This window comes from Engraulis encrasicolus, chromosome 7, assembly GCF_034702125.1.
Source record: "Engraulis encrasicolus isolate BLACKSEA-1 chromosome 7, IST_EnEncr_1.0, whole genome shotgun sequence".
In the NCBI taxonomy this organism is placed as follows: domain Eukaryota; kingdom Metazoa; phylum Chordata; class Actinopteri; order Clupeiformes; family Engraulidae; genus Engraulis; species Engraulis encrasicolus.
This window is the reverse complement of record NC_085863.1, coordinates 14045382-14069703: the sequence shown is the minus strand read 5'-3', so window position 1 is coordinate 14069703 and position 24322 is coordinate 14045382. Positions and strand designations below refer to the sequence as shown.

Sequence of the window (24322 nt, the reverse complement as noted above, 5' to 3'; positions counted from 1 at the left end):
AGATGCAAAGAAGGTTTTTTTAAAAAGAGTACACACACAACACACACACGCACCATGTCTTATCCTACCTTTGTAACCTAAGTAAAAAAAATGGTTTTGAACACAAGTTTTAGTACGTTAGAGTATGCGATACATTTTGTAGTTAATTTCCCGAATTTATTAGGCCACAGTTCATCATCTTCTTCATTAATATTTAACACAACCATCAATTTTCAAGATCAGCTTTATGAATGGGCAGCATAGAAAAATTTCCTGTGCACTTTGTATTTGCTATTGATGTTGGCAATGATTATGTTCTCTTTTGAAAGTCGCTTTGGTCATAAAGCGTCTGCCAAATGCAATGTAATGAAATGCAATGCATAGACTGTGAAAATGAATGACTACAATTACACATAAGGCCTTTAAGCGTTCGCTTGCTTACTAGTTCATGGCCTCCTGTTGTTGTCACTGCCCCCCCCTGCAGGCTCACGTCTCGTCCAGCTCCAGTGACTTCCTGTGTCCCGTGTGCAACAAGCTGTTCCCTCTGCAGCGGATGCTGACGCGCCACCTCAAGTGCCACAGCGTGGTGAAGAGGCACCCCTGCCGCTACTGTGGCAAAGGCTTCAACGACACCTTCGACCTCAAGAGGCACATGCGCACTCACACAGGTGAGACACAAGCACACAACACACACCTGCACTCACACAGGTGAGACACACAAGGTACACAACACATGCGCACCCACACAGGTGAGACACAGGTACACAACACATGCACACTCACACAGGTGAGACAAAGGCACACAACACATGCGCACTCACACAGGTGAGACACAGGTACACAACACATGCGCACCCACACAGGTGAGACACAGGCCCACCTGAGACAATGAGTGGATTCCAATATGCGACCTTGCGTCCTCCAGTTGGGCTTGTGGCCTCGCGTTTTTAGCTGATGCCCCGCTTCCGTGGAGAAAACAATTAAGTTTCCCCGCTGTCAGCCTAGCCAAAACAATTTTTGGGGGACTATTCTTCATTTGCCATCCTGTTTAAAAATGGGAAAATGACTTTACAATTGAGCTTTTACAAAATATTGAAATATAATGCTGTTGTCAGTGATGTCATCACGACATATTACTCCTGGTACGAGGCCACAAGCACAAGTGGAGGACGCAAGGTTGCATATGGCAACGTACACACAGGCACACAACACACACCTGCTGGACAGAGGTGGACTGTACATTAGGCTATTGCCTAGGGCCACCACCAAATCTACCTTCCATAGGGGCCCTCAATTGTCACACCAGTTGCAATGGACACACAAAAAAGTAGGCCTGCTCTTAATTTGTCACTTCTGTAAAGTAATTGAAGATATATACAAGACAAAACACTAAAACAGCACCCTCGCTCTTTCCATGTCAATTGGTGACATGTATAAAGAATGGTTTTTGAAGACCCCTGTTTATATTTTGAGCGCGTCTTAATATGCGACCTTGCCTCCTCCACTTGCTTCTCGTCATGATGACATCACTGGCAACAGCATTATATTTCAATATCTTGCAAAAGCTCAATTGTAGAGTCTTTTTCTCGTTTGCAATTGTTATGGTGAATGAAAAACTTTATCGTTTTCTCCACGGAGGAGGGGCCAGGAGGCGGGGCCAGGAGCATTAAGACGCACTCTTTATCTAGTGTCCCAAAATGGATCCGCTCCTGCTGCTAGAATGCACAAGATGGCAACCATGACTTCTGATCATATTTAATAACGAAAAAAAACGGGCATATCTGCATATAATTATGGACAATTTTGAAATATACCTGATTCTCTGGGATGCCTCCATCCAAAATCAATTTCTTGTTTGCGTTTAACCAAGAAGGATCTTGGCATTTTAATTTTCACCAAGTGACAAATTTGACACAAGTGACAAATTTGTACAGTGCGCCCTCTACCACTTACGTAGGTATATCACCCCCAATGTTTATGTGTGTGATATAAATCATTAATATAAAATACAAGCACAGGTTGCTGACTTGTTTCACTCAGGGGTGAGCTGTATGAGAAGGCCTTCACACAACACAATGTACTGATGTTTATTGAAGTGCATATTAAAAATATTACGCTTGGAATCCTGACTTGTGTCATATTCCTGGCTCCATTTAGGCATTCTGCCGTACAGGTGTGAGCAGGGTTTGAGTTGTAAGGGGATGAGGGTGGATGCCACCCCCCTACAATGACGGTCAAAAATCATCCCCCTCTAAAACAGGCATCCCTTCTTCACATATTGTGTTAAAATTGCACTTTTAACAGCTACTTTTTCAAAAGTTTCTCGGGTGAGAAACCCCCAATAATCACAATCCATCTCTGACATCCACCCTGGTTTGATTCTACAACTCGACCACTGGGTGTGAGGTTCGTAATAATATTTATTGATGTGTATTAAACATGTTATGCCTGTGATCCCTCCTGACTTGCGTCATGTTCCTGGCTTCCCTCAGGCATTCGACCGTACAGGTGTAAGCTGTGTAATAGTATTAATTGATGTGTATTAAACATGTTATGCTTGGGATCCCTCCTGACCTGTGTCATGTTCCTGGCTTCCCTCAGGCATTCGACCGTACAGGTGCGAGTTGTGCGAGAAGGCCTTCACCCAGCGCTGTTCGCTGGAGTCGCACCTGAGGAAGATCCACGGCGTGCGGCAGCAGTACGCCTACCGCCAGCGCCGCTCCAAGATCTTCGTCTGCGAGGACTGCGGCTTCACCTCCGGGCGGCCTGACGAGTACTTCATCCACGTCCGCGAGCGCCACCCCGGCAGCCCGGCGCTACGCAGATACTACCGCAAACACATACCCGACAGAGCCGCCCCCTCGGGCACCGAGCCCAACATCCATCCCTTTTTACTGTACCAACCAGCTGGGTTCTATATATGAAGTGCTTCTTTCCAAAATATCCATTTTGTAGAATGTTGGGAAATTGACATTTTTGTATTGGGCATTCCATTGAATTGCATTGCAAAATGCATTTTTTATACAGGTTAAAAGAGTATGTTCACAAAACATTTGAATGGCATGAAGTCACATAGATGATAGGACTTCTTAACAGTCAATTCCAATATTAACATGCAAAAAGTCAAAATGGTGGAGATCTCATTTTGGAAAAGAGCTCTTCATATAAAAATGCATCAACTGGGTTCTTTATATAAAAATACAGACAGACTAGTCTGGGTAACTTGTTGGAGCCTATCCTTGGACTTGCATATGTTGTCTACAGATTTGCATATAGCTCTGCGTGTTGTTTTTCATTTGGTTAACTAAGTTGAATCAAACAAAACGTGTATTGCAGTAGTAAAATTGCCTTTGATGTAGTTTTCCGATTCTACTAATTCACCACGAACAATAGATTAAGTTGTATATGATATGAAGGAGCTATTATTTTTTTTTAAACTTTCTACATGTTGGTTGTCAGTGGATTGTCAGCAATGAAGAAGCCTAGTTTGAATAAAGGCACTACCTGGTGGTTGCAGTATGAAGGTTATTTTCTCATCTCATTCTCAATAAAATAAATGTTTTTGACATCAGTAAGCTGTACGGATTTGTTTTTATCACACTTGAAAAGGCAAACCAAGATTTGAAAGAGCTGCAAATTAGTATCGAATCTACAGTACCTCTTATGGCCAAGGTGTTGAATGAGGTTGTTGAAGTCTATCTGCGGTCAACAGCCCAACCGCCCTCAAACAACCTCTTTGACAGAATAGAGTCTCTGGCCTTTAACACCTACAATGCGGAAGTTCAAATAAAAAGGCACAAAAAAATATCAGACATCTCATATTTATTTTTGCACTACAGAAAACGGAGTGTTTAAAAACTCGCAAGGAGCAAATGAAGACAGTACAAACTTGTCAACAGAGAAAACCTCAACCAAAGCCCAACACTAGAAGGGACTAGCTTTGCCCCAGATATGTATAAGACTCCCTCATATTTATCCTTTTTTCCTCACAACTGTTTTCTCATTACTGAAGACAAACACATTACCAGCTTCCCAGTGTGCTTGCCTTTCAATATGAATTGCACATCCAGAACACTTACACAGGTTCTGTTATTCCAATGATCAGTAGAGTTATGTTACGATGACGTAACATGACGTCACACACAAGTGCAAGTAATCCAAGTCTACAAACTGTAAGGCCTCCTGACTGTATTCCTATGGCAGTCTGTTTGATTATAAAAGATGGCGGTGAGTTAAGTGTTAAATGTGATACATCTGTTTTGAAAAGGTGAAAAGCGGATGTAAGGCCTCCTCCAAGTTCATTATGTCAAGGTCACGTTTAAAGGACACTCCACTTCTATTGAAAAATAAACTCACTTTACAACTCATGTGGAGTTTTACCATTTCGGAAATCTGACACAAACACTTCAGATGTTAGCTTAGCATAAGACCGGTATGGCATTAGATCAATAACATACAACTAATTTGATTCAAATATTTACGCTAAGCTATCAGCTAAAGTGCTACTGACAGATCTGGAAATCAGTTGAATGGATTAAAAAATAATAATCTGCAGGAAGTTGTTAAACTAAAACAATTTCCTCCTCAAAATGGAGTGTTTCTTTAAGGCTTCCTTTTTTTTGTACACAGTCGGCATGAGTGAGCTGCAATATTGTTAACAGACTGTATGCCCAAACATTCAAGAAACTCCAGGTCGTCAACGTAAAATACAGCAAGATGTCCTTCCTAACATTTCTGGATGACGATAGCCGATGCCCCGCCACCACCGTTGCAGATACCTGCGAGTCCATACTGCCCTGATTGGAGATTGTGCACCATGTGACCGACAATTCTTGCTCCAGACATGCTAAACACAACACACAAATACAGATGAAAGTCAGTCAGTGGATGTGTTAAGAGTAATCAATCCAATGGCAAAGCAATGTGAAACAATCCTGCTGAATTTTGATGCATAACTCCCAAGGCCCATATTTAGATAAAACATGATGCTGGACAATCTAAATAAGGGCCTTTGTCTTTGAATATAAGCGCTCAAATTTTGGATACAAAAGAAAATCACACATTATCGACACTATGACCAGGTCGTTTGAAATGTGAAACATGGCAGACATGATGGCATTTCAACACTGCAAAGACACAGTTTGCCTGTGTTACCAACTTACCCAATGGGATGTCCGAGAGACACGGCTCCTCCGTTCACGTTGACCTTGTCTGGGTCGATGCCCAGCATCTTGATATTGGCCAAGACCACCACGCTGAACGCCTCATTGATCTCCCACATGGAGATATCCTCTTTCTTCAAGCCAGCCATCTCAAGCACCTGCAGGACACCACAGAGCATAGTCACCATCTCTCATAATCCATAACAATCTACAAAGTAAACATTAAAAAGCTTTTAATTGTACTGGGCTGTGGTTACATTTAAAAAAAGCCAACATGTTTCGACCTCACACACAGGTCTTCATCAGGGCATGGTTTTTTTTTGTGATTGTCTTTTTATTAATTTTTTCAAAAATTATACATCAAAGAGGTATCAAAGAGGTACCTTATGGATAAGAGTACAAAATAAAATAAAATAAAAATACATAACACTCTGAACTCGTGCTGGCAGCAAACTCAAAGAGACCGTCTTCACAGAAGGTCTTTAAGGGCAGCAGCTATGCCCATCCAAGTGGGCTTGTTTTTTTTAATGTAACCACAGTACAATTAAAGGCTTTTTAATGTAACTTCCCGTTTGGACACTGTGCTTGGAGTGCCTGGATGAACTTTTCTCTTTTGATTCAACTTTCCCCCAATATCCAAGAGCACCCAAAACCTTTATGAACATTCTGACGACTGCTCGAGCTACCAGCCACCTGTGTGCCTTTCAAATCTACAAAGTACTTCATACCACGTTTATAACATCAGATATTGTAGACATCAAATACGGCCCGTAGAATGTCTCGTCCAATCAGATCGCAACATGTATTGACCGGATCTAACTAGTGTATAACATCAGATATTCTATGTCTTTAAAAAAGAAGTAAAGCTAACCAAGTGCTAGTAATAGTACGTTCATAACCGAGCTAATACAGTAGCCAAACATTTGAAGGATGGGTCACCATATAATTGCTACACTCTGGGAAGCTGACAGGTGGGGGCAAAGGGGTAAGTTGTCCCGGGCCCAGGGAGAAAGGTGGCCCAGAATTGGATCCTAACTACATTATATATATATTGTGAGGGGGGGCTTTCAGTTGATTTTGTCCCAGGCCTGGCCAATGCTGTCAGTGGCCCTGAGTACACTACATGGTGAGGACAAGACAAGTCTGCTTACTTTTGGAACAGCATACGCTGGTGCAATAGGGAAATCAATGGGATGAGTCGCAGCATCAGCAAACGCTGAAAAAAATACATAGAGAGAAAAGGTTAGAAACTCACAATGTAAAGAATTAATGCAAACATCATGCAGCATGCAAAACACGTTTACACCATATGGCATTGGACATTGGATACATGGAATGACTATATTTAAAATATATGTTCTATGTATGTTTGCTGTTGCGCAGTCTTGCACTTTATATGTCTGTATGAGTAATGTATAGGTACTCTAGGTGTAATGTGTACTGTCTATGTCTAATTGTCTACCGGTATGTCCACACCTAAAGTCTACGTCTATGTCTGCATCGGAAAATAAGAAACGTAATTTCAATTCTTTGTATGACCAGTGCATGTAAAGAAATTGACAATAAAGCCGACTTGACTTCTGTGATATTAGGATATTCAGTGTAAAAGATACTGTATATCCTACCGACGATTCTGGCGAGGGGGGTGGCGTTGAGGCTCTTGGCAGCGTCAGCAGTCATCAGGACCAGGGCGGCAGCTCCGTCGTTCAGAGTGCTGGCGTTGGCCGCCGTCACTGTACCTGCATTGCAATACACAGTACCGTACACTACATTACACAAACAATCAGCACACACCATCATCCAAACGACTTGCTATACATGGGTTCACCGTGTTTGTAAACATGATATTGTGAGGAGGGGCAAGACACTGGCTGCCAACCAAGTGAGCTATTTTTTTTGACCGACGGTGGTTTCCAACAATCAGAGGTTGAGTTGTGCGCAGCTAGTTTTGCACAGTCAGGGGAAAACAAAAATGTAGAACCCATGTATAAAGTCCACAAGACAAGCAACAGATATGGGGCAGAAACGCTGGAGGAATGTATACATGGGGGTAATTAATATGTCATGGTGGTGACACAGTTATATGTGAATGTTACCGGTCAAAAACGGTCATAATAATATTTAAGTGAAATTGTCATGGTAAAACTATATTATTTTAAACTTTTACAGCAGAATAAAATAACTCTACATCACCATTCTCCTTCTGAAACACTGCTTTTAGCTTTGGAACTTTGCTGAAGTCGACTCTGCGGTACTCTTCATCCTCCTTCACTACCAGGTCTGGTTTGCCTGGACAAGAAGAAAAATGAATGATCGTCAGATTTACTGTCATGAACTTGAGGCTGCATCTTCATAGCTTTACATCTTTCCAACAACAACAACATAATACACATTGTGTAATGTTATGACAATGATGATTATTATGACTATTTTGGATTTGCAGGCAGAGGCAGAACAAATGCACACAGGGCCCCAGGGAAAGGTCACAATAGGGCCCCCTCCACCAGTACAGGAGGGCCCTTGTCCCTCCCCCCCCTTTATAGCTCCATCCCTGAGTAACTGAGTGAGGAGCAGACCTCTTTGTAGCCAGGCTGTGCCCTCCTAGTGACGGGCTGCGTTGCAACTAGTCAGGTCAAGAGCAATGCAAGTACTTCCTGAAAATACGGGAACTCCTCCCACTTTGTCGGGAAGCAAACAACCATAAGCAAACCAAGGGAGACGGGTCAACCATGCCGTTTGGGAAATGTCAATTGTTATGCTCTTGGTCAGACAAGTCTTGAAGAGATTTGAACGTCAATGATAATCAGGCTAACCTCTTTGTGGAATGCTGACAGGGACGATCTCCTTGGCGATGAGCCCAGCCTCCCAGGCCTTCTGGCTCTGGCTGTAGGACTTGATGGCGTAGGCGTCCTGCTCTGCTCTGGAGATGCTTGAGTTCTTTGCCGTGTTCTCAGCACAGTTGCCCTGTCAATGGAAAAAACATTCAGTCAAATGATGTCGCTAAGCTAGTGAAAGTCAATGGATCACACGGATCCATTGACTTTCACTAGCTTAGCGACATGCTCCCTCTTTTAACTTGTCTTAAAGCAAGACAGCGCTTAACATGAAAAATAAGACACTTTACCACCTTTATAAACCCCAGCCAACGATTTTAACTGTATTAAGCCCCAAAATAGTGGCATACCCCATTAAAGGGGCACAAGGCAGGATGACGTCGTTTGCGCAGTGCCCGTGGCATGCCTGTCTCAAAATCTACACCGTAATGAAAAAATGCTGTTTAAATAAAAACTCGCTGTGAGACTGTTTTTCATCACGGAATGCCAGCAGTTGATACAAATCTGAATACGGTATGTAAAGCGATGTTTTCAAATGAAAAGTGTTTCCCACAACACTCGCTCGGACCGCACTGTCAAAAGCTGCATGTGGGGTTTTCTGACAGCGGACCGTGGAAGTGGTCGCCAGAGCCATCGTTCACTTACTAATGACTCGCATAAGCATCGGCTGACTCGGGACCGACCTGGAGCCCCTTTAAAACCTGTCTGAGAAGGTTGTTATTCATGTAGGTCATCGTAAAATGAACTAAATTACTTAGAGAACTAAGTTTTAAAAAGTCAGAGCTTTTGTATTAGGTTATGTTATTGGCTGTGTTCTCTGTCCAATTTGTTTGCTGGGCAATTAGTATGAACAAAAAGAACAGGAGTCCCGTCCTTTCTAGTTTATATTTGACCACTTCTGACTCAAACCAAAGGACTACATTGGTCTGACGGCAACGTATCTGTGGCTTATAATTCTCGACCGTTCTTTACACTGGAACAAAAGACTGCATTGGACTTAATGGTATATGTCATTCAAATGCATCCATTGAAATGCAGCTTTCATAAAGATTTATTGAGATTTCATTTCATTTCATTTCAAAAACATTTCATTTCATTCTTTTCATCTTTACATTACATTTGCAATACAATAAAACACCAATATGGAATAGAGTTGATAGGAGGAGGTGCTGTGAAAATACCATGTGGAATTTGTTGTAGACGTCCGTGAGGCCGTCTTTCACGATGAGGTCCTCCACGTGCACTCCTCCGTACGCGGGCGCCTGGCGGACCATCGTGTAGGGCACGTTGGACATGCTCTCCATGCCACCCGCCACCATCACGTCCTACACATGGACAACGATCAACCAATGAAATCAATTCATTCATCAATCAATCAATCAATCAAGTGGGACATGCTTTCCACCCCAACTGCCACATCACATAAGGAAAGTCAACCAATCAATTGATTAGTCAACAATGTACAGTACTACTGTATACATGCGCTCTATACTACGAACTACATCACATGCAATAGATACACAGTAAGCTTACTACACAGTCAGTCACAGTCTCACACACACACAGCGAATGACTGATGATCTGCACATGTAGTGGCTATTTTTAAAAAGCTCGATCAGCAAATGGTCCGCCTCAGCCATATGAGCCTTTGTGGGGTCTTGGCTATTAGAGTCAAGCAGACATTGTGCTGTCAGTAAGACATGGCCCCTGCTATAAATGAGCTGTTACCAGAATGGCGATGACCAAGTCATAATATATTACTAAAGGTCCTGTTCACCTGTGTCATAGTGGTGTAGTACTATGGTAGTTAAGTTTTTTCAGTCATTATTACAGCGTTCCATACATGTAGTCTTGACATACATGCAGTCTTATTGGGCAGGTAGGCTGTCTGTCATATCTGTCTGTGTCTTGTGCCAACGTTTGTACTGCTAACTCAATTGCCCCATGGGGACTATTAAGTTCTACTAGACACACACACAATGTCACGAGGTAGTTACTGTAAGCCCTGCAGATGTTAGCTCTGTATGCATTCAACATAGCGACAAGTTTCAGACAGTACCTGGTGTCCGCACATCAGACTCTGTGCTGCCATCATGATGGATTTCATACCAGAGGCACAGACTTTATTGACAGTGGTTGCTGGAGTGGAAATAGGCAGACCTACAAAAACAGACAACACAAAATATTAAATACTGGTATACTAGATTAGCTGTAAAAAAATAAAATAAAATAATAATAATAATAAAAAAAGCCCTGCCAAATACAACAGTGTTCATATAAATGTTCAATCATATCAATGGCTTATCACAGTGGTTTTTTACCACAGATTTTGGTATTTCCTATAGTATGAGATGAAGTGAAAAGCATGAAAGACCTTTAGTTTCCTGGATGGCAGTTGGGAACAGCAACCATCTAGTAGTAGTGTGGGTTTGGATTATTCAAATTCCATGGTGTGTTAGCACCAACTACACCGGGTGTCAATCTTACTCTGTGCAAATTACAAGCTTTTTGTGACCGTGATTTCGCGTCATGTGCAAAGTTTCAGCACTTGTGTCACTGGTCCAGATAAGACTGTTAACCCTCGATCTCCAAACAAAGGCCTGTGGGCCAAATCTGGCCGAGGCATGGCAAACATTTGGCCTGCCATGAGGTCAGAACAAATAAAAACGTAAATGTGTGTGATTTTCGATCACTAAAACTTCAGTGGGTCATATATCTCCCAACTGCATTCACAGAGAGTTAGATCTTGCTATCAATCTCAAAACAGACATTGACAAGAAGGGAAAACAGAAAAGCAAAAATCTCAGCAAAAATTGTGTTCAGACATCCAATTTGCTTCTTGTAGGGTTGGGGCGTTGGTTTGGCCGGCCGCCTCACTTGCTCTACATAATGTGGCCCTTGGAGAAAAATAATTGGAGACCACTGCTGCAAATTCTCATGCCGTACCTGCCCCAAGGAGGGCTTGTCTGGTTGGTGCTTGCCCTTCTCCGGCCTGGAGGACGTTGCCCATGTACACCTCTTTAACGGCATCGGCTGGAATACCTGTTAGATATCAACGAACAACAAATTGGCATCACATGGGCACAATGTGTAAACAAATATTAGGTATAGTAGTGTGCATCATGCAACTGGTATGAATCTCCAAACGATGATGCTGCAATCTATTTAATCTGGTGAAAACTATTGCAAAGCTGTTAAACATTGTGCGAGTGAGTGACGTCCGTTCTCCTCACCTGCCTGTTCCACGGCTGCCTTGATGGCGATGGAGCCCAGCTTGGTGGCGGGGAGGGCGGACAGGCTCCCTCGGAAGGACCCCATGGGCGTACGCACTGCACTCACGATCACCACCTCCTGATTCAAGATTCAAGATTAGTTTATTACGTCTTATTATAGGTTTGAAGCCTATAAAGAGTAAAAATTGTTGTGTTTTTGTGTCCTCAAAAAAAAGAGTGCAAAGAAAGTGCCTTTTGATGGCCCGGACAGCACAAACATTACATTACAGTTCAATTATATTTATACAATAGTGATAGCCTCTCACTGAAGTCAGGCAGATAGTCAGTTTCAATGCAAAATGACCAATATATTGGGAAAAAGTTGAAGCTCTTTGGACTGAATTTTGTTTGACGTGTGTGAGTGACACATACTTTTTAAAGCCATTGTGAAAGGATTGCAGTTACTCACATTGAGAGTGCGTGATGTGTAGGTCCTTGACGCACACTGTTGTAAAGACAGCTGCAAGGGAAACATCAGCAAGTGACTTTACAGTACTGTATGTTAAACATCCAGGTATTCTTAGAACAAGGTTACTCTACAAAGTGTACTTTTATGCATTTCACTGGAGATCAAATATGTCTGCGTTTTGGACTGAGGACATAATGGCCAATACTGTTACAGTTCATTCTGTTTCCCAGGGGTGGCTATTACCTTACTGTTTCTGTCAAAAAATGAATGAATTAAATGCATGCCGTTAAAAAATAAACTACTTGATTGGCTCTCAAGGAACAGGTCTGATTTGTTTGCTGCAATTACTGCAAATGATCCATAAGCGTCAGCTCATATACTCAAATCGATACACACTAACATTGAATTTTATCCATGAATATTTTTCCAGATCTTTTGATGGCGGTGGTACATATCTTAAATCTTGAAACTGCTCTGGAAAACGGCAAGTTGTCAGGCAGAGGCTTGAAACACGCTTTTTTATTGTGAATATACATACATAGCAAAGTGGGTCCTTTGTGTAATGGTGCTTTAGAATTTGTTTACGTGCAATGGAGCAACACTGCTTTTGCGCATGATTTGCCGTTCCATACTTTTAATTAGACGGGGAGTTTAACTTCAAGAGGTTTGCAAACGACTACTCACGTGTGTTTACTGTAAACAAACATACCAATTAACTAGCCAAGTTAGCAATGCTACCTGTGAAGGGCTGTTACAGTACAAATCGTCTTGGCAAGCTTTTGCTGCACGCACTGCAAAAATAGACTTTTCACCCAACGTCACAACTTACCAGCCGTTTGCACAGCTGTGTGTGTGCAGCAAAAAGTCCACTGGATGACATAATTGTGATACAAGGTTCACTTTAACCTTTTCACAGAGTTGGATCCCTTTCACCTTCACACAATCCACCGCTGAGCTCACACAAACAGCGCAAGAGACAGCGCACCGACCATGTGCGTGATGTAATCACTGCGTAATAGGATCCTCCCCCTCTTCTTCGTCGTGTGGTGTCCATATCAGGCAGCTTTACCGCCACCTACCGTTCTACTGGTTGTACAGCACTGCTCGACAGTCCATCACAAAACTAAGCTGTCAACTGCCTTTTCTGTTTTTTTTTTTAATGGTGTGTGGGCGATGTTTAACATCCCCAAAACTTGGAAACTGTCTATCCATCTTCCTTAAGAAAGTTGGAAGAATATCATATTATGTGCATGGGATTTGGCACGAAGAGGTCAAAGCTTGGAATGAATCCAGCCTGCTGTTAAGAATCTTGGCATCCTGGGTGACCTCTTGACCTCCAGAGTCTATCAGCCATGACGATGGCATAACTTCTTTATTCTATCTCATTCTCTGGAAACTACTGGCAGCTGGGTCTATGGTTTGTCTGAGTTGAAGGAAAAAAAATGTAAGTACTGCATATTGATATAGGAACAAATATGTGTGTAAATGTAAATTAGGGTGTTAAAGTGTGGTGTTGAATAGAATATGTTCTGTTGTGTGTTATGTTGTCGTAGCCCCTTAATGCATGCATGCCGTTCCACCAGTGGAATGCTGTAAAGGTCACTGAAAAAAAACGTAACCCGTTAAGAGACACAGCGTACATTTGTTGTTACCAGAATGCCAATGACCAAGTCGTAGTGCATTACTGAAGGCCCTGTGTTATGTCATAGTATTGTAGTATGGTAGTTAACTTTTCAATGACTACAGCGTGCCACCGGAGGTACGGTGTGCATTAAGGGGCTACCATAGTGCTACACCACCATGACAGTGCACAGGGCCTTAAATAATCAGGGGTGATAGTGAAAAAAAAATCCTGAGCCTGAACTTTTTCCCCTGCTCTAAGAACGACGACAAGATAGCCTACTGCATAGTGACGTAACGTAGGCCTATTTTGACACATTATTCAATAGTGGTGTGGATCGGCACTGCCCTCACGATCCGATTCCATCACGATTCGGGAGGTAGATTCGATTCGACCCGATTCTATGCGATCCGATCAGATCCGATTCAATTTTACAATGCATTGCAATGCATTACATTTCTACTGAAAGCAAAGCAAATGTTTAATCAGTGAGGCAATACAAGTAGTCAGATACTGAGCAACAATTTATTGGCTGTTTTCTGTATCAGTCTGTATCAGTCTTGCAATGTTTTGAAGTGCTTTTATTTAATTTAACATTCATTTGCTCCCGAAATATCCATGGAAGTAATTGAAACTTTAAAAAATTGCCGGATCAATTCTCGGACTTGCCGGATCGATTCTGGATCGTCCATGCCCCGCATCGTGTATGGCCATTATTCAAGCCTGATAGTAGAAGAAAACCCTGAACCTGTAACACTTTCTGAGATAAGAATAACCTAATGGCTAATTATTATCAATGTTTTTATTTTTGCAAACTCTGTCAAGCCTGAAATCAGGCATGGAGCCTGAATACTATCAGCCCTGAATAATACACTATGACTTGGTCATCGCCATTCTGGTAACAGCTCATTTATACCAGGGGCCATGTCTTACTGAGTTACGTAAATGACAGCACAATGTCTGCTTGACTCTAATAGCCAACACCCCACAAAGGCTCATATGGCTGAGGCGGGCCATTTGCTGATCAAGCTTTTTAAAAATAGCCACTACATGTGCAGATCATCAGTCATTCGCTCTGTGTGTGTGTGTGTGTGTGTGTGTGTGTGTGTGTGTGTGTGTGTGTGTGTGTGTGTGTGTACGTGCGTGTGTGTGTGCGTGCGTGTGTGTGTGTGTGTGTGTGTGTGTGTGTGTGTGTGTGTGTGTGACATACGTGAGACCATGAACAATGGCACAATGTGAAATTGATTATCCGTTTGAATTTTTTTTCCTCGCCTGAAATTATATGAATTTACTTGTGACGCCAATGACTGCTCCACGTGTTTCATTCAATTCACATTCTCGTTGTAGGATTCACAAAGAACCTCTTCCCAAATAGACCAATTGAACTGAGCATGCATCAATTGTTTTGTCAAAGTAATGTTGGGGCAGTCATGGGTAAGTGATTCAGGGCACCCAAAGGTTTCCGGTTCAACTCCCGACCCGTCAAGGGGTGGGGGGAATAATTAACCAGTGCTCTCCCCCATCCCCCTCCATAACTGAGGTACCCTGAGCATGGTACTGTCCCGCCAATTTGCTCCCTTTCGGGCGCCATTTGAGACTGCCCCCGTGCACAGGTGAGACATAAATGCAATTTTGTTGTGTGCTGTGTCACAATGACAATGGGAGTTAGTTGGAGTTTCCCAGTTGGGCTTTCACTTCACATGGAGAAAGGCAATGTCAGTTCAAATGCTACATTGTCAAGCCTCGGTGCAGGACTCATTTACAACCCGGTGATGAAACCACCACCACAGATTTTGTGAATGTCTTCGCATTTATCTGCAGGCATGTGAGACCATCCTCGCAGTCTCTGACTCACAAAGGCATTTAGTTCAAAAATGAAAACCATCACGTCTCCAGCAATTGCAGCCAGCCACACAGACCTCAATGTGTTTTGAAGGTGATGACAGTGTTAGTATGAGCGCCTACTCCTCGGCAGAGAGCCACTGCACATCTTTGAGATACACTTAGGCACTCCTGTGTTAGTCACACTATACAATTCTGTACAATACTGTAGCTTTGGCTCGTTACTAGAAAACAATATTTGTACTCATGTCGGCTACTTGATGTTGTGTCTTGCTTTTATATCTAATTTTCTACTTGTCCACTTTGTACTTACATTACATTGCACTTAGCTGACACTTTCATTTATTTAAAGCGACTTACAGTTATTATTTCTCAGGGTATTGGTTACAGTCCCTGGAGCAATGTGGGGTTAGGTGCCTGGTTTAAGGGCACTTCAGTCATGGATGGAGATGTAGCGAGAGGTCAGGGGGGATTTGAACCTTGTATGTATGTACCAGACCTATTTAGACAAAAAGTAATTCTAAAACACATTGTTATGGGGGTGAGCTCACTACATGCCTTGAGCAAGGCACCTACATCCACACTGCTCCAGGGACTATAACCAATACCCTGTAAATAACTATAAGTTGCTTTGGATAAAAGTGTCAGCTAAATGTAATGTAATGTCATATCATGTAATAATGCCAGAATCGATGACATGAGCAGTTGGTGGTGTTTACTACATCACTCGCCTATTACAATGCTACAATATTACTAGAGGACAAAGTGCAGTTTTAAGTGAGTTACCCCAAAGCTGTGCTGTTCCAAGATATATCCTTCAGTTGATATATTACCCTTGACTTGTTGACCTATGTCTCTCTCTCTCTCTCTCTCTCTCTCTCTCTCTCTCTCTCTCTCTCTCTCTCTCTCTGTGTGTGTGTGTGTGTGTGTGTGTGTGTGTGTGTGTGTGTGTGTGTGTGTGTGTGTGTGTGTGTGTGTGTGTGTGTGTGTGTGTGTGTGTGTGTGTGGCCCTCCCTGATTGTGTTAGTGTTTATGTTTCTGAGTATGTTATGTGGGTTGGCCTATGCAGGTGTGTATGAAAGTCAGTCTCTGTGTGTGTGTGTGTGTGTGTGTGTGTGTGTGTGTGTGTGCGTGCGTGCGTGCGTGCGTGCGTGCGTGCGTGCGTGCGTGCGTGCGTGCGTGCGTGCGTGCGTGCGTGCGTGTGTGTGTGTGCGTGTGTGTGTGTGTGCATACGGCCCTGATGGAATGTGCTGATGACCTACGTACATGTACAGTGCCCTCCATAATTATTGGCACCCCTGGTTGAGATGTGTTAAAAGCCTTAAAATAAATTCAGTGTTTATTGCAGAAGAATACTGTCACACTGAAAATTGTAGGAAAATGTAGCCTTCAACTCAAATGAATTGTAAGAAAATAAAAAAATCCCTGACTAAAAAATAATTATTTTTCATTAAATCACCTGTTCCACAATTACTGGCACCCTTAACAATTCCCAGGAAATAAATATAATTGAAGCATTTCTGTCATTTCTACAGTAGTTTACAAAGTTTACCAGAGTATGTAGGAACATTTAATTAGTAATTCATCACTTCCTGTTTCCCTGGGGTATAAATATGACGTGACACCGAGGCCATTTCTCTTATCCACTCTTAAACATGGGAAAGACAAAGGAACGTAGCATACAAGTGAGGCAGATGTGCGTCGACCTTCACAGGTCAGGCAGAGGCTACAAGAAGATTGCCACTCAACTGCAGCTGCCCATATCCACTGTGAGAGGAATAATTAAGAAGTTCAAAACAACTGGAACAGTGGTAAACAAGCCTGGACGAGGACCCAAGTTTATTTTGCCACCACGCACAGTGAGGAGGATGGTAAGAGAAATCAAAAGATCTCCAAAGCTCACTGTTACAGAATTACAACAAATGGTAGCATCCTGGGGTCACAAAGTCTCCAAATCAACCATCAGGCGCTGTCTACACGCCAACAAGCTGTTTGGGAGGCATGCACGGAGAAAACCTTTCCTCACTCACAATCATAAACGCAAGCGTCTGGAGTTCGCCAAGCGGTATTGGGGCTTCAACTGGGACCGTGTGCTTTGGTCAGATGAGACCAAGATTGAGCTTTTTGGCAACAAACACTCTAAGTGGGTCTGGCGTACCACGAAAGATGCGCATGCTGAAAAGCACCTCATACCCACTGTGAAGTATGGGGGTGGGTCAGTGATGCTGTGGGGCTGTTTCGCTTCCAAAGGCCCTGGGAACCTTGTTAGGGTGCATGGCATCATGAATGCTTTGAAATACCAGGACATTTTAAATCAAAATCTGTTGCCCTCTGCCCGAAAGCTGAAGCTGGGTCGTCACTGGGTCTTTCAGCAAGACAATGACCCTAAACATATGGCCAAATCTACACAGAAATGGTTCACCAGACACAAAATCAAGCTCCTCCCATGGCCATCTCAGTCCCCTGACCTCAACCCCATTGAGAACCTGTGGGGTGAGCTGAAGAGGAGAGTACAGAGAAGAGGACCCAGGTCTCTGGATGATTTAGAGAGATTCTGCAAAGAGGAATGGCTGAAGATCCCTCTTTCTGTCTTTTCCCATCTTGTGAAACATTATAGGAGAAGATTAGGTGCTGTTTTGTTGGCAAAAGGGGGTTGTACAAAATATTAACACCAGGGGTGCTAATAATTGTGACACACATTATTTGATGTCAAATAATTATTTCTTTATGTGGGATTTTTTCCCCACTGAATAAATGCACTTGTATTGAAGGTTGGATTTTTCTCTTTTTTTCCATTAAGGTCCCATATTATTTAGAAAAAAATAATAATAATTGGAAGCTAAAAAACACATCTCAACCAGGGGTGCCAATAATTATGGAGGGCACTGTATGTGAGTGCAGCAGTTCATGATTAGGGTAAAGTGTTCAGAAGGGGATGATCTGCAAATTGAATTGGTCAGCTGTTGAGAAGAGGTTGATGCTACAAGCAGAACTTTACTTGGCTCATAGTAGGCCTAGTGTTTCTCAACGGGGGCTCTACAGGCACCCAGGTGGTGTTAGGAAGCCCTGTGGGGGCGTTGAGAGGGCTACAGCTGAGTGGGTGGAGGGGGTGGTGCTTATTTGCCATTGGAGGGTTATTATTATTATTATTATTGGAGGCTATTTTATTTTTTAATACGGGGGGGGGGGGGGGGGTATGATGAGGTCCAGGAGGCATTCGTTCAAAAAAGGTTGAGAACCACTGCCTTATCGTGACCCAGTTGGACAGAAGTAAGGTTAACTGACGACTTGAACTTGGTCCATTTGTTGAACTGCCATTGTTGAAGTAATTTGTTAAAGCCCATTGCGAAGGTCATTAACTCACCGTGATCAAGGCTCTATTGTTTACCTTGTTTTTTCCTTGTTTTGCTCAGTATTTGTGTGACCTTAATGCAGCAAATGACGACAAATGCTTCAAATCTGTGCCCAGATATTTATCCACCCTGTTAAAATATCTGTTGTGTTTGTATGTGTGTATGCAGTTCCTCTAATTTCAAAGCATGATCCGTAAAATACAGAGAAGTGTGGTAAGGAGAACTGGGGGGTGGAGCGGTGGTACTGTTGGTGGGTCCCAGATCTTGAAGACTATACATGGCCAATGATATTGGACCCACATGTACCTTATTATTTCAGGTAGCATGTGCACAATAGCAGTGCCTCATAGTTTTTTGAAATATGTCTTGCAAAACATTCTGTCTGAAGAATGATGATGGTCTTTGTTTACCGGCCAAAAAAAAAAAAAAACCCTAATGACCTGCAGCACCGTGCATCGCGTGATAGCCGTCTCCCGTGAATCCCTGCTTTTGCAGAGCGGGACGCATTCCAAGTCTGTCATGTGGCCGGGAACAACTTGAGTGCTTGTAAGGGGACCCATAATCACATTTCAAGCTCAGCATCTTTAATTGGGAGTGCAGTGCGCCCATCACATTTCCTCCTCCCTTGGCTTCTAACATTACAGCTTGAAAAATACATCTCGACTACACCACCTCAGTCAGACTCTGGAGACTCTCTGCCATCCTCGCCTTGTTTCCTTGCAGACTTTTTTCCCACTTTTTTCACAATGATGATGAAGACGGTGCTTTTGCTGTGTTTTGTTATGCTGGTGATGTTCTCGGTTCAAGGTCAGTCTTATTTTGCTGTGTTTGCTGTGCAATGTGTGATATAGCCAGATGAGCAAAGTTTTTTGTCAGTGCCGAGTGAATTTGACTTGAAGTTCGCATTGCATGTCTTGTTTTGACATTTTTGGCTTTCAATCTGTCGTAGTTTCCATTGACAAAGCACATTTCTGTAAACTTGAGTAGACTTGAATGTATGCTGTATTATTATATAAAACAATGCTTGTACACAGTAAATTCTGCAGTGCTCATTTAACACTTAGAGAGTTGATTTGACATAATTTGGACTCAAATGAACTCTCTAAGTGTTGAAGTAACACCGCAATATTTACTGTGTATATTTGTCTGGCAAAACCTCTTTAAAAGTGGAGCACTTTATCTAAAATGTTTAATGTTGCGGAATAGGTGAAGCTGGTCGATTTCCATTTACCTGCAACACTTTAAGTGGAGCGTGTCGCCAAGGGGTGTGCCTGCCACATGAAATGTACTTCGGGCCCTTGGGATGTGGCAAAGGATTTGTGTGAGTAGTGAAAACTTTACTTCTCCGAAGAGTCTACTGTAACAGTCCGTGGCTGTATACAGGGGTGCTGACAGGGAGGACAAAGGGGACAGTTGTCCCGGGCCCAGGGAGAGAGGGGCCCCAGAATTGGGTCCTCATTACATTATATATATATTGGGCTGAGGGGCCCTTTCAGATGACTTTGTCCCAGGCCCAGCCAAAGCTGTCAGTAGCCCTGGCTGTATACAGTCATTGGTCACAATGATGTGAATGTCATGTAGAGACGGAAAGTTCTAAAGAATGTTGGGCTGCATCATGTGGAAATTTAGAGTGTGACATTGTTGTAGAACACAATATTTTAGGATGTTAAATTATAACATGCTGGGGGGCACATTGTACTAATATCATCCATCAGGGAAGCTGACAAGGAGGGACAAAGGGGTCAGTTGTCCCAGGCCCATGGAGAAGGGGGGCCCAGAATTGGGCCGTGATTACGTTGTATAGATTGGTTGAGGGGTCTCTTTCAGATGGTTTTGTCCCGGGCCCAGCCAAAGCTGTCGGCGGCCCTGTGTACCATCCATAATTGGGCTGTAAACCCATGGGATTGGGAACCCAGATTCAAATCTAGTCTGGGTCATATCTCAATCCACAATTTAGAGGGGGCAGCCTATTGGGTCATCTTCAAAATAGACAGTAAACTCCAGATGCAATGCAGGGGTGAATTTCTCGAAACCAAAGTTGCTTACTACATTAGCTACTTCGTTGCTTCAATGCATTATGCATTTTCCCATTGGCAACTACCGAAGTTGCTAACAGGCTAATGACTTCCCTTTGGAGAAACTCACCCCAGATAAAGTATGAAAGCGACCTCTGTGTGTGTGAGGGGCCCATCCAGGCAAAAATGCCCAAGCCAGTTCTCGATCTGCCCCCAGCTCTATTTCCTTCTCATTTTCTGTCAGTGCTTCACTATTCTGTCTATCATAAAAAGGCATATAAAGTCTAAATATATCTTTAAAGGTACACTATGTAATGTTTTTAGTCGTTCATTTATAGAATTCATGCTGTCCATTCACAAATGTTACCGTTTTAAGAAATTCTACCACCACCATCAAATTCTACGTTTTATGACAGGGAAAATTGCACTTTTCATCCATGACAAGGGGGGGTCTTCTCCATCGTCCGCCATTTTGAATTTCGAGAAATAGACATTTTTGCACTGTACTTTGGTCATTCTAGTAAATATTGGTTTATTATTTTGTAAATATTCATGAAAATATCAAATTTGGTAATAGGCAGCAGCACTGTTTCAATGAAGGCAGCATAGTTGCAATATCTACTCTGACCACCATCCTACACAATGCACCTTGACAGTAAAAAACCCAACATGCAAGGTCAAATGCATTAGCAGCTAGTGTCGTATCGTATGGAAGCTAAATTAGCTTAGCCTAATGATGACCATTGTCGCACTGCCGCACTGCTCCCCATGGGGCGCCACTGAGAGCTGCCCCCTTGCACGGGTGAGGCATAAATGCAATTTCGTTGTGTGCAGTGTGCAGTGTTCACTTGTGTGCTGTGGAGTGCTGTGTCACAATGACAATGGGAGTTGGAGTTTGCCAATGGGCTTTCACTTTTTCACTTTTCTTTCATTGTCTTTGCAGGTGCTGTGTTTCACACTTCCTCTGAAGCCTGGACAGGAAATGGCTCCGTTGAGCGTGCACCCTCAGGCACCTGATTAAGAATGTCTTTTTATATTTAACAGTATGCCGCCTTGTTGCCCATTAATGTGTTATCTTCAAAGCAAAAAAAAAAAAAACGTTGGTTGTGAAAGAGCAGTTAAAAGATGGACTGTTTGTGGCATGATGAGTTATGCTTGTTAACAGTTGTAAAGACAAACATTTTTACTCTGTGTGTGTCTGCCTCTGTGTTTACAGCCATATAAAGTGGTGTGGAAATATAAGCTGAATAAAGATCATGGACACTGGTCAGAATGTGGCAGCTGTGCATTCATTTACTCTGATCCTATATGAGCAGACTCATAGCCCCTTAGTGCAGTGGTTCCCAACCTTTTTCTTCAGGGACCCATGTTTTTACTATTGTAAGCTTTGGTGACCCAACCACGCGAGTGACCGCACGAGACGGAGTCACAAGATGCCCTCTGATTCCTGGGAAAACTAATTTTAATTATTTTATTCCTAAATTCGTCTTTGGTCAAATATAGAATAAATGTTTAATGTAGCGCTTACAATTTGCTGCTTCTATGCATTTATTAGTTAAATGCTTTATCATTTATTCAACATGGGCTATATATATTTCAAATGAAACCCCTTAAAATCAAGAGGGCTCCGCGACCCCCTGTGGATCTTTGGCGACCCATAAGTTGGGTCCCGACCCATAGGTTGGAAACCACTGCCTTAGTGCACGCCGTACCTCCAGTGGCACGCTGTAATAGTCATTGAAAAGTTAACTACCACTACAATACTATGACATAACACAGGGTCTTTAGTAATGCACTACGACTTGGTCATTGCCATTCTGCCTGGTAACAGCAAATGTATAACGCCGTGTCTCAATGGGTTAAAGCGCCATGCATGCACACATACAAAACAAGCAAGGTTAAAAGGCTAATTGCATATCCATCAGGTTTATCATTTTATTCACAGGTGATGCACTTCACAGGTCAAGTGAGGTCTGAATAGAAAATGACAGTTTAGAGAGTTTAAAGGGGTATGCCACTATTTTGGGGCTTAATACAGTTAAACTCGTTGGCCAGGGTTTATATAGGTGGTAAAGTGTCTTATTTTTCATGTAAGCCTTTGTCTTGTTTTAAGAAAAGTTAAAAGAGGGAGCATGTCGCTAAGCTAGTGAAAGTCAATGGATCCGTGTAGCATGCAATGCTACACGGATCCATTGACTTTCACTAGCTTAGCGACATACTCCCTCTTTTAACTTGTCTTAAAGCAACACGAAAAATAAGACACTTTACCATCTTTATAAACCCCGGCCAACGATTTTAACTGTATTAAGCCCCAAAATAGTGGCATACCCCTTTAACCTCACTCTTTTTATGTAACCATCTGACTTGTTATGCGATTAATTTGCAATCTCCCAAACAAAACAAACAAAAACATTTAATTTTGAAAGGGAAGTTAAAGATGGATTTGTAGTCTCCTAAAAAAAAACCCTGTGAAACAGCAGTTAAATATGGATCTGTCATGAGATGATGAGCTACAGTGTGCTTATTAACGGCTACATTTCACTCGTCATGTCGCCCTCTGTGTCCACTGCCATAATGTGGAAATAAGCTAGGCCTACAATAAAGATTATGGACACTGGTCAAAAGAAACTATGGTGTCTACAGTATGCAGTGTCTTTGTGCAGATGGAACAGCCGGTGGGCCCGTCACTCTTTACTGAAGACTCAACTACACCATAACAACATTGCTATGGCTTCTATTGCCTCGAGTAACCACTTAGCAACTTAGTACAGTAGGAAGCCAATGGGACATTGCATTGCAATCAAGTAAGTTGCTAACTTACAGTAGCAATGAGACTATCAAGAAACGCACCTCTGTAACGTTGGGATTTTAAAACAACACCAGTTTAGTGTTTCTCAGCGGGGGTTTACAGCTCCCTAGGGCAGTGTCTCCCAACCTTGTCTGTATTGCGTACCCCCTGAGCCTTTTTGTCATACAATAAGTACCCCCTAACTCATACTATATCCTCTATCCCAATGTGACTACTGTATTTCCCATACATTTGTTATCATTACACTTTCCCCACGTACCCCCTGTACTGAGCCTGCGTACCCCTAGTGGTACTCGTACCCCTGGTTGGGAAACACTGCCCTAGGGGGTATTAGCAAGCCAGACAGTTGAAATGGGGCGGTGCTTACATGCAATTGGGGCACAGTCAATTGTAGGCCTATTTTCTTAATACTAAGGGGGCGTTGGCAGGCTTATGACGACATCAAGGGGGCATTGGAAGGCCCATGATGAGGTCAAGGGGGCATTTGTTCAGGTTGAGAACCACTGAGGTAGTTGGTACTTTAGTCAGTTTAGTGCCCCCCCCATTTTGTCTTTTGTGTTATTCCCTTATTCCCATCCCCTGTCTTTTTGTTGTCATGTTATGAGAGTTGTGTCTGATATTTTAGCTAAATGGTGCTGTTGCACTTTTTGACTAGTAGATGGCAGTGACCAGATTCAGATCTGAGTAGACAGTAACAGGGGTCACAGGAGGGACCAACACGGAACCTATGAGACTGTAGAGGAAGTTAAGGCAAAAGTTGCAATGTGAAGCTGTATTTTGAGGAATGTAAATAGCCTAAACAACGAAGCCTTGACAGTCAGAACACTCGAGGACATTTTTCCTTTAAGTGTGCAAAATCAGCCTACAGGTTGGGAGGGATATTGTCTGAACTATGCCTACAGAAGAGAAGACGAGAGACAGCCCTCTTACAACTCAGTTCACAGAAAGGATTTTGCAAACATCACTTTATGGTTGTAGTACTTATGTTGCTTTTTTTTTTAAATACTAAAATCAGCCAACCCCTAC

General features: G+C 42.7%; 2 protein-coding genes across 2 annotated transcripts; one reads left to right on the top strand and one right to left on the bottom strand.

Moving 5' to 3' along the window:
* The first annotated feature begins 478 nt into the window (after positions 1-478).
* On the top strand, positions 479-2903 carry zgc:171929 (uncharacterized protein LOC100124596 homolog). The gene is made up of 2 exons (XM_063204245.1): positions 479-647; positions 2581-2903. The coding sequence occupies exons 1-2, from the start codon at positions 533-535 to the stop codon at positions 2901-2903; spliced, it is 438 nt and encodes a 145-aa protein (XP_063060315.1). The 5' UTR covers positions 479-532.
* An 881-nt stretch (positions 2904-3784) lies between these two features.
* Positions 3785-12666, bottom strand: acat1 (acetyl-CoA acetyltransferase 1). Its single transcript, XM_063202901.1, has 12 exons — positions 12486-12666; positions 11657-11707; positions 11209-11326; positions 10922-11017; positions 10035-10135; positions 9157-9300; positions 7955-8105; positions 7335-7430; positions 6767-6880; positions 6293-6357; positions 5142-5299; positions 3785-4825 (listed from the first exon to the last, which is right to left on the bottom strand). The coding sequence occupies exons 1-12, from the start codon at positions 12534-12536 to the stop codon at positions 4705-4707; spliced, it is 1266 nt and encodes a 421-aa protein (XP_063058971.1). The 5' UTR covers positions 12537-12666; the 3' UTR covers positions 3785-4704.
* Positions 12667-24322: the final 11656 nt, after the last annotated feature.